The following is a 13,361-nucleotide window of genomic DNA, read 5'->3' as shown; positions in this document are numbered from 1 at the left end:
TTCTGTATCCTCTTACATTATAGTTGTGCATCTTTAGTGCCTGGTCTTAAAGGGGCAAGGCATGTGTATCTCCTGAGTTAGGAGACCTTGCAAAAATATGTTCCAATGCAACTTCCATCTATCCTTTTCTAAATAATATAATTGTGTCTTAAGGATTGAAATGGAAGCTTTTTCTTTCTGAAGGGAACCCTCAAGTAATTGACATTTAAATTTTGTGTATATAATATGCAGTTTAAAAGTACTCATCATTTGAATTTCATTTTATATTTTCACAGCTATTTACCTTTCTAAAGTATTTAATATGCATAATATTAAACTTTCAACCTGCTTTCAGAAAGCTTTCATTTCTATTGTTTAGTTATAGTGGACGGTAACTTTCACATGCAATTTAAACTATTTAGCTACCCACCTATATGATTAGTGGATACAGTATAAGGCTTAGAAATCGCAGTCATTAAAATTTAGCCTGTAATTATTGTTTGAAATATAAGTCAGTGCAGCTATTAAAAAATTTTTTTCCACCTAACACTTTTTAATTTTGCTTTTGAAGGGAACACCAAGGGGATATAATACTATTAAAAATGATCACGTGATTTGGGATAATTTTTTAATGTTGAGGCATTATTCACAAATATATAGCAGTATTCTTTCTTTTTGTGTAAATGCAAGAATTGGAAAGCCATATGCATAAGGCATTATTTATACATTTTTCAGATATAATCTGGCTACTCTTGATTATTGATTTCAAACAAATGCTTCAACTGTTTCTAATTTTTTAGGAAAAAAACTTTAATGTGTTCTCTTGAAACAGCAGACTTGGAAGATATCCTGTCAACAGAAAATCTAGGTCTGTATAAAGATGTGCAAATATCTTTAATCAGGCAGTTTTGTTTTTTTAAAGACTTGATATGTATATAAGATATGGCACAAGTATCTTTCCTTATGAAAAGCAGTGCTTTTTCCTGAGGAACAGTATTAGTTAACCATGTGTGCATAGTAAATCATAAATATACTGATTCAATCGATTAAAAAGGTGTTGAGAAAATAAAACAGTTGAATTGTTTGCAAAGCATCCAAGTGTTTAACCTTAACATAATTAAAATTTTACAATTAAAATAGTAGGCTTCCTGCTAGATAGTAATTGAGTATTTCAAATTAATGTGAAATGCAGTCTCTGTCTTCCTTCCTGACCTTTACTGCCCCCTTCATTGACCTGGTCTCTGTGACACCACCTCTCTTGCCGTCCATTCCCTTTACTTCTAAGCACCATTTAGCCCTTCTTATTTCTAGGCCATATGAAGAGATTATTTCTCCAGGTTCCTTTTCTCACTGTCCTGTCTGATATTGCATCTCCCTGCCTCCATCATCTACCTTTCCTCTGATCATTGCTTGAAAGCTAATTACAATCCATCAGCCACCTTGCCTCATTTCATAGCTCCCTATCTCCAATGCTTTCTTTGCTTTCATCATCCCAGCCTCCAGTGTATGCCAGTGCAGCAACCCTACGTCTGTTTTCATTTTCTACTTACAGTGCACAGCCCCTGCTAGAGCTGTGTGAGGTGAGGTCCCCTTCGCCCCGCCCCAGACTGATTTTTCACTTCCCTTAAAGAACCTGTATTCTTTGCCAGCATTCTGTGAATAAGCACTTCCCACATAGTGGTTAGAATGATCATGAATGTTTCATGACCACCACAGCAGCTCAACCAATGCCTGGGGAGGGCTCACAAGTGGCTTATATATGCTGTGAGATGCTTTACAGTTAAACCAGTAGTTCAGTTTAAAATGATATTGTTGCTAAATTGCATCCCCAAAATACTACTGAAATCCAAAGGATTCATCATTCTCTGTGGTTTAAAAATAAATAGATCTGAAATGCATAAAGCAGCATATAATGTAAATGTTTTAATATACGAAATTGGATTGTAAATTATTAATTCAAGAAAATTTCCTGAAATGTAGTTAAGCCATTCATGAGTGCTTGTCATATTGTAGCATGAAACTGTTAATTTAATAATCACTGTTATTTGAACGAGTGACACACTCAGTGTGGCAACATGAAGAAGTAGACCTGGATTGTTTTCTTGAATCAACTGGAGTATCTATTCTCCCTCAACTTTAGCACAAGTCTGAATGAATGTGTCTTTTGAGGGTCTGATTTGTGGTGGATCATAGAGGGAATTACATTTCAGGAACATCTGACATTCCTGAACTTTGGAATTCCCTCCCCATAGAAACTTGCAAAATACCAAGTCTGTACATTTTCCAGAAGCAGTGTAAGACATTTCAACCTGGTTTTAGATGCTCTGGAATAGGGTGGAATAATGAGAGTGAAATAATTAGTACTAGCTTATCCCTCACAGAGCGTCTCTGCTGAAGAACTTTATTGCTCACTCACCCCCTCAGCCAGTCCCCCCCCCCGTCCAGTCAGTCTCATCTCCCCCCAGAAATTGAGCAATGGCATCCATCACCACCAAGTCTACTCGCAAAGAGGACGGCCAAGCCGGGGCTTCCTTTCCAGCCTGCATGGATGGCCCTCGGTGCACTCTTCATTCCGAATCAGCTGTCCTCCTTGTGAGGATTCCGTTGCTCAATGTAACTTCTTTCTTTCTTTTCCTCCTCCTTGACCTCCCTCCCTCCTCTGCAGCAGCTGCCCTTCCGGCAACTCTCTCTCGCCGGAACTCTCACAAGAGCTGCCATGCACAGGATTAGCCACGGGTACAGTTTAGATAATTATATATATAGATACCTGCTTTAAACCTTTGGAATGGAATAAGCTACAGGTTTAACTTTTTATTTTTATTTATTACAATTCTATACCACCAAAAACAAATGTCCCCTAGTGGTTTACAAATAATAATAATAATAATAATAATAATAATAATAATAATAATAATGCCACAGATTAGATTTGTTTTTGAAATCTAAACAATTAAAACCCATTAAAATAATATAAAATTGCCCGAACACCAGAGGCACAAAAGACCAGGTGCTGATTGACAAAATGATTTTAGAAAATTGCAAGAGAAGAAAAACAAATCTATGTGTTGCATGGATTGACTACAAGAAAGCCTTTGATTCATTGCCTCACACATAGATACTAAAATGTTTAGGAACAACTGGTGTCAGCAAAAACATTCAAATATTTATTTAAAAAGCAATGAGCATGTGGAGTACACAGTTAAAAAATCAATCGCGAGACACTTGGACAGGTTAGCATTAGAAGAGGCATTTTCCAAGGGGACTTACTATCCCCTCTGTTGTATGTAATTGCCATGACTCAACTTTCACAAATACTAAACAAAACAGGCCTCAGATACCAAACATCAAGTAAAATAAACCATCTGCTGTACATGGACAATGTGAAGTTGTATGGAAAGTCTCAGTCAGAAATTGAATCACTGCTAAACACTGTCCGTATATTCAGTAGCGATATAGCAATGGAGTTTGGACTAGACAAGTGTGCTGCATTAATAATGAACAGAGGGAAAATAAGAAAAACAGAAGGAATAGAACTGCCCAATGGAAGCAACATCAAGAACCTGGAAGAGAAAGAACATTACAAATACTTGGGCATTCTCCAGGCTGATAACATTGCAAACACTGAAGTTAAAAGAAAAATTGGAAGTGACTACATCAGGAGAGTTAGAAAAATCCTCAAGTCCAAACTCAATGGCGGGAACACCATACAAGCCATAAACACCTGGGCTATACCTGTTATCAGATACAGTGCAGGAATAATAGACTGGACCCAGGCAGAGCTAGAGATGCTAGATCATAAGACCAGGAAAATCATGACCATCAATCATGCTCTGCACCCCCACAGTGATGTAGATAGGCTATACCTCCCTCGCAGCTCAGGTGGAAGAGGAATGCTGCAAGTCCATCAAACAGTAGAGGAGGAGAAAAGAGGCCTTGAAGAATATATCAAGGACAGTGAAGAAGATGCACTTCAAATGGTCAAGAACGAGAAACTATTCAACACCAATGAAACCAAGCAGGCCTACAAGAAAGAACAAGTCAAGAGCCGAACAGAAAAATGGAAAAATAAGCCACTGCATGGTAAATATTTGCACAATATAAGTGGAAAATCAGACATCACCAAGACCTGGCAATGGCTTAAGAATGGCAACTTGAAGAAAGAAACAGAGGGTTTAATACTGGCTGCACAAGAACAGGCACTAAGAACAAATGCAATAAGAGCAAAAGTAGAAAAGTCAACAACAAACAGCAAGTGCCACCTTTGTAAAGAAGCAGATGAAACCGTGGACCACCTAATCAGCTGTTGTAAAATGATCACACAGACTGACTACAAACAAAGGCATGACAAGGTAGCAGGGATGATACACTGGAACGTCTGCAAAAAATACAAGCTACCTGTAGCTAAAAATTGGTGGGACCGTAAAATTGAAAAAGTGGTAGAAAATGAAGATGTAAAAATATTATGGGACTTCCGACTACAAACAGACAAACATCTGCCACACAATACACCAGATATAATTGTAGTCGAGAAGAAAGAAAAACAAGTTAAAATAATCGACATAGCAATACCAGGGGATAGCAGAATAGAAGAAAAAGAAATAGAAAAAATCACCAAATACAAAGATCTAGAAATTGAAATTGAAAGGCTGTGGCAGAAAAAGATCAAAATAATCCCAGTGGTAATTGGGTGCAGTTCCAAAAGACCTTGAAGAGCACCTCAACACCATAGGGGCCACACAAATCACCATCAGCCAATTACAAAAAGCAACTTTACTGGGAACAGCCTATATTCTGCGACGATATCTATAACAACAGCAACAACATTGACAATAAAATTCAGCCATCCCAGGTCCTTGGGAAGGACTCGATGTCTGGATAAAACAAACCAGTCAATAACACCTGTCTGACTGTGTAAATAAATAAAAAATGCCACAGATTAAAACCAAACAATTAAAACCCATTAAAATAGCATAAAAACAACAACAGCTGATCAAAGGCTTGGTTAAACAACTATTAGGCCTGTGCAAGTCGGTAAATGCAGAATTCTTATTTCAGAATTCCCTCCCCCCCACCAACAGGAGGCATTAGACCATGGGGCAAATGCCCTGGGTAGTATTCCTCATGGTGGGTGCCCTTTAATTCACCATCCAGCACAGATGCTGTGTGGCACAGAGACGACTGGGAATTTGGGGTGGGGTGGGCATGGAGCATGGAACTGCTCCCTGGGAAGCCTGTGTGCTGCTGAGGAAATGCATGGGCTTCTGGAGATTGTAAGTCCTGCGTGGGTCTACAATCTCCAGACGCCCCTGAGTTCCACACTCCCCGCCCACCCTGCCCCACCCCACCCTGAACTCCTGATCATCTCTGCGCCACCCAACCACCCCCACCCAAGTGCTGGGTGGTGAATTAAAGAGCCCCACCACCAGGAATGCTACCTAGGGTATTACATTAGTCTAATGCCTCCTGGTGGTGGAAACAGGATTCTGACGTCGGAATTTCCAATTAACACAGGGTTAATAAATGTGTCTTGAGAACACTTTTAAAGTCTGCTAGAGATGTTGAAGCTATTTTATTACTATTACTACTATTTATATACTTCTTTTCAACACAAGTTATCAAACAGAAAAAGTAAATAAATAAGATGGATCCCTGTCTCCAACGGGCTCACAATCTAAAATCACAATCTGCTCTTATAACAACGGAGAGTTAATTCCAGAGTCTGAGGCAGCTATGGAAAAGCCCCAACCCTTAGTAGCCACGAGCCAAGCTGGTAGAAACCTCAGGCAGACTCTCCAGAAGATCTTAGTAAGTGGCAGGGATCCTGAAGCAGAAGGCACTCTCTTAATTACCTTGGGCTCAAGTTGTTACAGGCTTTATAGATAATCACTAGCACTTTATATTTTGCCTGGAGATGTATAGGCAGCCAGTGTAATGGTTTTAAAGTAGGAGAAATATGGTCTCTTTGGGTTGCCCCAGAAGCCAATCTGGCTGCCACATTTTGTATCAACTGAAGTTTCTGGACAATGTCTAAAAGCAGCCCCACATAGATCTCATTGCAGCAGCCAAGTACGTACCAGCATACGTACCATTGTTTCAGGTCATTCTCCTTCAAAAATGGTTCAATCCACAAATATATTTTTCAACTTTAAGTTTACTATGACATATTAAGGACAGCTGTAAAATAAGGAGCCTTATTCACCTGAGTCACAAACTAATTCATCATAGCAGATGACAAGTATATCACAATTTTTTTAAATTAAAATGTTATTTGATAGAATGGTCAAAACAGACCTTTTGATTTTGGCTAAAGTCTTGAGAGGCATATTTGTTAAAACAGATAATTTCTTATAAACATTGGCTGACATGTTCTGCAGCCTTAGTAGTGCAAAATGGGAGCTGTGTTCCCACAAGAGGCTGTCTCAGAGCTCAGCCCAGAGTCTTGTTGAGCAGCTGAACATGTGCAGAGGGGGAAGGAGAGAGCAATTTCTGGCAAGGGGTGGGCAGTGAAAATCACTCCCCATTCCCTGTCCGTGCATACTCAATTCAGCAACACTCTGGGCTGAGTTCCAAGACAGCCCCTTGCTAGAATGCAGCTTCTGTTCTGCACTACTAACTGCTGCAAAACATGTCAGCCATCACTTTCTATAAAGTTAAGAGATTGCTTTCAGATATCTTACTTGAAAGCAGGGGAGTGAAATACAAGTACCTATAAACATTGGTTAGTAAAGTGCTAATCAAATCAATTTCCTGATTATTGTACCACCACATCTTCAGTTGGGTCAAGAGATAATGTTGTTAAAAAGGGTGGGGGATTTTTTTTAAAAAGAAATAAATTGCTTTGTTTACTGTTGGATCATCAGGGACTCTAATTATGCTGTGTTAGATCAGCAGACGATCATAGTAGTACAATTGGCAAGGTGAGGTTGTATACTAGTTCATGTTTCAGCAACAGACTGCTTTTGCTTATAAGGGAATAATTGTTTTCTCAACCTGAGGGTGCAACCATGATCTTGTTTACATTTTTGTCATTGACAACTCAATTCAAATGCCTCCATGTACTATCTTTAGCAGGTAGGAATCCAAGGCAAGCGTGCTGAGCAATATTTATACAATATTTATACAATATTTTAACAATATTGTACAGTTCCTGACTTTATATATAAGAAATATAATATGTATGTAGCAGAACAGAACCTTCATAATGAGTTCCCTTACTATTATGTCTGCTGCCAACAATTCAGATATACAGATCACAGTATCAAGTGCTAGCTCATTCTCTAAAATTGATGTTTGGTTATTTATTTAAGTAAAACATGCACACTTGCATATGTCTGTTCTTCTCAGCTCATTATCAAGGCCCAAATATTTGCTATTCTCCTGACTTTAGGAATTTTAACAGAAATATGCATTTGATCAAGATAAAAGTAAAAACAAAAACACCATACATACAAGGGGAACAGTGATAAACAGAAACATGCCATTTTATCTTATAGATAATAAACAAAACATGATTAGCAATGGTTTAGAGTGGATGTTGGGCTGTGTTATGATCAGCAGAGTACTCAGCACCAAGTAAAGAGAAAAAGTTAGAATATCTCTCTTTCCAAGCTGATTAAATTAAGCCTAATTTTAAATATTGTGTTTTATTTTGGGTGACACAGTATATTGTCAATTTAGAAATGTTTAAGGATAAATTATGACAAATAGCTAGTTTAGCATTACGCATAGATATATAGCATTTATATGTTAAGGGGCGTTTTTTCCTTAATTTTAGTATTTGCTGAGGTCATTCTCAAACTCAGCCCCACCCAGGTAGGGCAGTGCTAGGCAGTTTAGGGCTGATCGTGAGAACCACTGGGATCGGTCTGATCCTGGTGCTCCACAACCAGGTAGCTCAGGTTTTGTGAGGCAGGAGGGTCTGCGTGTACCCTCCTACACTATTGCCCAGATGTGGGTGCATGGGCTGCTGGCAGCTCCATTCAGGCTGCTGGCAACCATTACAACCATAGAGGCCAGGGGAAGTAGTGATCCTTGCCTCAGGAATTTCATTAATGAACTGTGCTTCACGTTCATTGCACTGTGGGATATCTAGAAGCCCTCCCCCCGGGCTCTGGATCAGTGTGTCGCTTGCTAAAGTACCAATTATGAGGATTGTGTGAGTGGTAGTACCCAGTGGTGCCCGTAGCCTTGAGGGGACACGATAGGTAGGATCCTGCCCTCCCCAACCCCAGCCCAAGTGGCCGCGAATGACCTTGTTCAGTAATCAAACAAACTGCATAGGGAAACCATTGGACCTCCTTCCTTTGATAATTTTAAAACATCCTGTTCAGAAATGTGGCTTCTTTCATGTGTTTAAAGTGTAAGTAGCAATTATCAATAGAGAGTAAATCTTGTAGGCATTCATTTACTCCCATATCACTGGGGCATAAATGAGAGGTTTGAATGTACCACCCATACTTGGCATCCTATAGCATGAGAATTATGTTATATAGGATTTCTGAGGACACTACATTCAAGGTAGCTTTTTACCAATTATGTGTATTAACCATAATGGCAGCCTGTAAGGTGGCATATGATTTTCCTCTCTTCAAACTAAAAATTTCTTATTTAATTATTTATCATATTTTTATACTGACTGATATGTACATCTCTAGGCGGTGTACAAAATTTAAAAACAATATAAAACGTCACAGATTAAAATCTATGAAACAAAAATAGCATAAAACAGTTATTAAAACAAATTATTAAAATTAATTATAATTAAAACAGCCTTGCGAGAACAGGTGAGTCTTGAGAGTCTTCCTAAAAACAAACAGAGGAGATGCTCTTGTTTCAGCTGGGAGCATATTCCAAAGCTCCGGGGCAGCCTCAGAGAAAGCCTGGACCTGGGTCACCACCAGATGAATTGGCAGCAACTGTAACCAGACCTCTCAAGATCGTAACAGGCATCAGGATTCATGACAAAGAAGGCGCTTTCTTAAAAACTCTGGGTCCAAGCCATTAAGGGCTTTATAGGTAATAACCAACACTTTGTATTTTGCCCGGAAACATATCGGCAGCCAGGGTAGTTATTTTAAAATCGGTGTTATGTGGTAGGGATGTGCACCGAATTACTTTGGCACCATCCCAAGGGCGGTGAGGGGTTCCCTTAAGAGGAGGCAGGCAGGTCCTACCTGCTCCTCCTGGAAGCCTCCATCGCTCCGCGCCACCCCATCACGTGACACTGGCAGTCCGTGCCACTCTCGTTTAAAACTGCCACAGCAACAGGATGCTTCCCCCAGCATCCCTCGTATGGCGTCAGCATGCAAATGGCATCGGTGCATGCACGGGCTGCCACTGTCATGGATAAGCTTTTTGGAGAGCAGCACCGCAATGGGGTGGTGTGGGCACCTCCTTTTAAAGGAACTCCTCACCCCGCACCAAAACGTTTTCAGCTACTGGGAGCCAAATCATTTCAGCACCTCCTCAAAGAGGCACCAAAATGATTCAGGCACATCCCTATTATGTGGTCCCTTCGCGTTGTCCTGGAGACCAATCTGGCTGCTGCATTCTGTACCAATTGTATTTTCCAGACTATGTACAAAGGCAGCTTACGTAGAGTGCATTACAGTAGTCAAACCTGGAGGTTACCAGCATATGTACCACTGTTTTAAGAAATGGACATAGCTGACGTATCAGCCAAAGCTGATAAAAAGCGCCCCTGGCTTCTGCCTCAACCTGAAAACCAGGTAGTGCTTTGGGTCCAGGAGCACTCCCAGGCTATGTACCTGATCTTTCAGGGCGAGTGTAACCCTATTGAGAACAGGCAGATCTAAACCATCTCTCAGGTTCCAACCCCCCAGTCAGTACCTCTTACTTATTTGGATTCAACTTCAGTTTGTTATCCCTCATCCAGCCCATTATCACCTCCAGGCAGGCGTTTAGGGAATTATGCCATTTCCTGAATAGGTCAATATGGAGAAATAGATTTGGGTGTCATCAGCATATTGATAACAAACACCCTGCACCAAACCTCCTGATGATTTCTCCCAGTGGTTTCATGTAGATGTTAAAGAGCATTGGAGACAGTATGGAGCCTTGTGGAACTCCAGATCTTGCATTGCAGAACAACAATCTCCAAGTGACACCATCTGGAAACTACCAGACAGTTAGGAATGGAACCACTGTAAAACAGTGCCACCCAATCCCACCTCTCTCAGATGGTCCAGAAGGATACCATGGTCGATGCTATCAAAAGCTGCAGAGAGAACCAAAAGAATCAGCAGAGTCACACTCCCTCTGTCGATAGCCAGTTGGAGATCATCCATAGCCCACACAAAAGCCAGTTTGAAATAGGTCTAGATAATCTGCATCATCCAAAACTGCCAGGAACTGAGACGCCGCACTCAATCACCTTGCCCAACTCTCTATCTATATATTTAATTGTCTTAAATGTACCCATCGCAAATTCTGTGTGTCTCAGCTCTCGTGAGAGTTCACGAGCAACTGCTGGACTATCAATGGGGATGAGGGAGAAAATAGGTATGCCGGGAGAAGGCAGTGGCAGGCTGGCCTGGCAAGCGAGAGCAGGCGGCAGTGGGCTGGGCTGGCCTGGCCTGGCTGGCAGGAGCAGCAGGCAGTGGTGGCAGGCTACCCGGCCACCGGCAACAGTAGGCGGCAGCAGGCTACCTGGCTGCCGGGGGCAACGGCAGGCCAGCCCAGCCACCAGGAATTGGGGAATCTGGCCTGCCAGCCAGAAAGTGCCAGGTCGGGGGTGGGCAAGAAGAAGTGTGCCGGCCAGCCGAACAGCCAGAAGCCACAGGTGGGGAGGGAAGAAGCAGGCCAGGCAGGAGGGGAAGAAGTGGGCCAGGCAGGCAGTGGAGGTGCAGACGCTCTACACCCGACCCAGCTAGTTATACTTATTGCCAAGTATATTTAACCATCATCCTGGGTAAATCCTACCTCCAGCTGCATAAGTGTACATTAGCAAGCAAACCACTGCACTCCCAGCTATTCCCTTGTCACATTCTTACCAGCACTTTGATACACATTATATCCAAAAGTATGGCCCCTCACCAGTTATATTTACATTATTAATAAAAATGTGGCACATGATAGAAAACCACCCTAAAATGCACGGACTCCCTATGGTGGGGTAGTTTCTATCCCATTTCTGTTGTAAATCAATTGGGAGAAAAACAACCCCAGAAATGCATGGACTTTCTCTATTAGGGTAGTTCCTATCTTGGCCCCACGTTGAATGAATTGTAATAGGAAAGAATATCCTGTTTCTCTTCAGAAATGTATTTCCCTTTCCAAGCTCATTTGATCTTGAAAAGTGTCTGGCAAATTGTCTGAGGCACTACATAGGTCTGTGCTCCCAAGTGTGGACCGATGTAATTGCCCCTTCTCAGAATGCAAGATCTAGTGTTTGGAATGAACAAATCATTCAGAAGCATCTGATTTCACAGAAGCAGGGATTTTAGCCACCACAACAAAGGCAGAAAGATCACAACAGGCAACACCCACAGTATGTATCTGGTCTTCCCGTGCTTTCCCTGGTGGGATACAGCATGGCAAAAGAGGGGATGAGATATAGCAACAACAAGAGCTTGGCTCCAGGTGGAAAGAGCAAGAAGATGTAGACTTGAGATATGTGGTACTGATAGTCTGCTGAATCTTACTCGCCTGCCAGTGGATACTGAGATCATGGGTTAGATGACGAGCAGGAATGGCAGAAGATGGTCTACTACATCATCACAACCAGTCTGTCACTGGCCCAATGAAGTCATTCATATATGAACTGACAGGGGCAGTGTGTGCAACACAATAGAAAAAATATTGCCTGAAGCCCTGTATAGTCACTGCCAGTAAAAGTAGACACTGTGCTAGATGAACGAATAGTCTGACTTAGTAGATGGCAGCTTCCTTTGTTCTTATTAAAGCCCCTTTAACCTTATAGAACTGAAAGCATATCTTGGCCTGCTAGTCCTCACTGGTGTGTTTCATGCCAGTCATAAAATGCTGCAGGGACTGTGGGGCAGCACATCTGGGGGAATCCCTACTTCTGTGCAACTATGCAGCCGCAATAGTTTGAGGAACCTTAAGTAAACAAGTAAGGTTTGATGACAAAGGCACACAGCCAGAGAGAAGAGTAATTTACAAGCTGGCATCTATTAGATGTATTTGGACCTTGTTTGTGCAGCAGTGCTACATTCCCGCAGCTGATGAGCAGCTGTTAGGTTTCCAAGGGTACTGCCCCTTCTAACAACACATATCAAGGAAACCAAAGAAGTACAGTTTGAAATATGGTGGTGCTGTGATACAGAAACATTCTACCAACTAATAGGAGATGCTGACCTTGCCAAGCAAGCTGGAGAACTATAGCAAAAACAAGTAGATCTGCATGTTGTGCAGTAATGTGTACAGCCATGTAACAACACTGGGGACAGCTTCAGATGAACACAGCGCGGTATATGTTTTTAACTTGTTTTATGCTATTGTTAACTGCCCAGAGATGAAAGTTTGGGGAGGGGCACCAAATAAATAAATAAATAAATAAATAAGTTGCATGTTGAAATGTTTCTGCTAATGCATATTTGCATAAATATACCTGTTTTATATTCTTACCTTCTTGAGAGTTCAGTTGCTGTTTGTGCCCTCAAACCCCTTTAAAAATACTTCATGTGTCATGGTGTGTGTGTGGTGGTGGGGGAGATGATGCTTAACTTGCAGAAGGGTTAGGGTTGGTGGTGGGGGCAAAGGCCTTCAGGTCCAGGCTCCAATATTACCAGGTGCACCTCTGCAACTGTGACCTTACCTGGATACCTTGGCCACAGTTACTCATGCTCTGGTTACTTCCCACTTAGATTACTGCAATGTGTTGTATGTGGGGCTGCCTTTCAAAATTGTATTGAAACTACAGTTGGTACAAAATGGGGCTGCAAGATTATTAACTGGGGCTGGGCATTTTGATCATATCATGCCAGTGGTTCATCAGCTGCACTGGGTCCCAGTCCATTTCCGGGCCCAATTCAAAGTGATGGTTTTAACCTTTAGCAATAGCAATAGCAATAGCATTTACATTTATATACCGCTCTACAGCCGGAGCTCTCTAAGCAGTTTACAATGATTTAGTATATTGCCCCCAACATTCTGGGTACTCATTTTACCGACCTCGGAAGGATGGAAGGCTGAGTCAACCTTGAGCCCCTGGTCAGGATCGAACTTGTAACCTTCTGGTTACAGGGTGGCAGTTTTACCACTGCGCCACCAGGGGCTCTTTAAAGCCCTAAACGGATTGGGACCAGGTTACCTGAGAGCGCCTTGCCCCATATGTCTCAACTTGGATCTTAAGATCTTTGGAGGCCCTGCTGCAAGTGCCCCTGCCAAACGAGGTGAGG

The 13,361-nt window shown here is 41.7% G+C and overlaps 1 protein-coding gene across 18 annotated transcripts in view; it reads left to right on the top strand.

Moving 5' to 3' along the window:
- Positions 1-13,361, top strand: part of ZCWPW2 (zinc finger CW-type and PWWP domain containing 2) — a 76,237-nt gene that overhangs the window by 55,591 nt on the left and 7,285 nt on the right. For 2 of the 18 annotated variants that reach the window (XM_053264790.1, XM_053264789.1), the window contains exon 7: positions 780-847. The exons of 15 other annotated variants lie outside the window; for them this stretch is intronic. In XM_053264790.1, coding sequence (XP_053120765.1) covers positions 780-847 — 68 coding nt within the window. Of the gene's footprint in view, positions 1-779; positions 848-2,647; positions 2,716-13,361 lie in introns of those variants that run through there. One more of the 18 variants, XM_053264805.1, reaches the window with a different exon arrangement.

Source organism: Hemicordylus capensis, chromosome 6 (assembly GCF_027244095.1).
Source record: "Hemicordylus capensis ecotype Gifberg chromosome 6, rHemCap1.1.pri, whole genome shotgun sequence".
Lineage (NCBI taxonomy): Eukaryota > Metazoa > Chordata > Lepidosauria > Squamata > Cordylidae > Hemicordylus > Hemicordylus capensis.
This window is presented reverse-complemented; position numbering and strand designations above follow the sequence as displayed.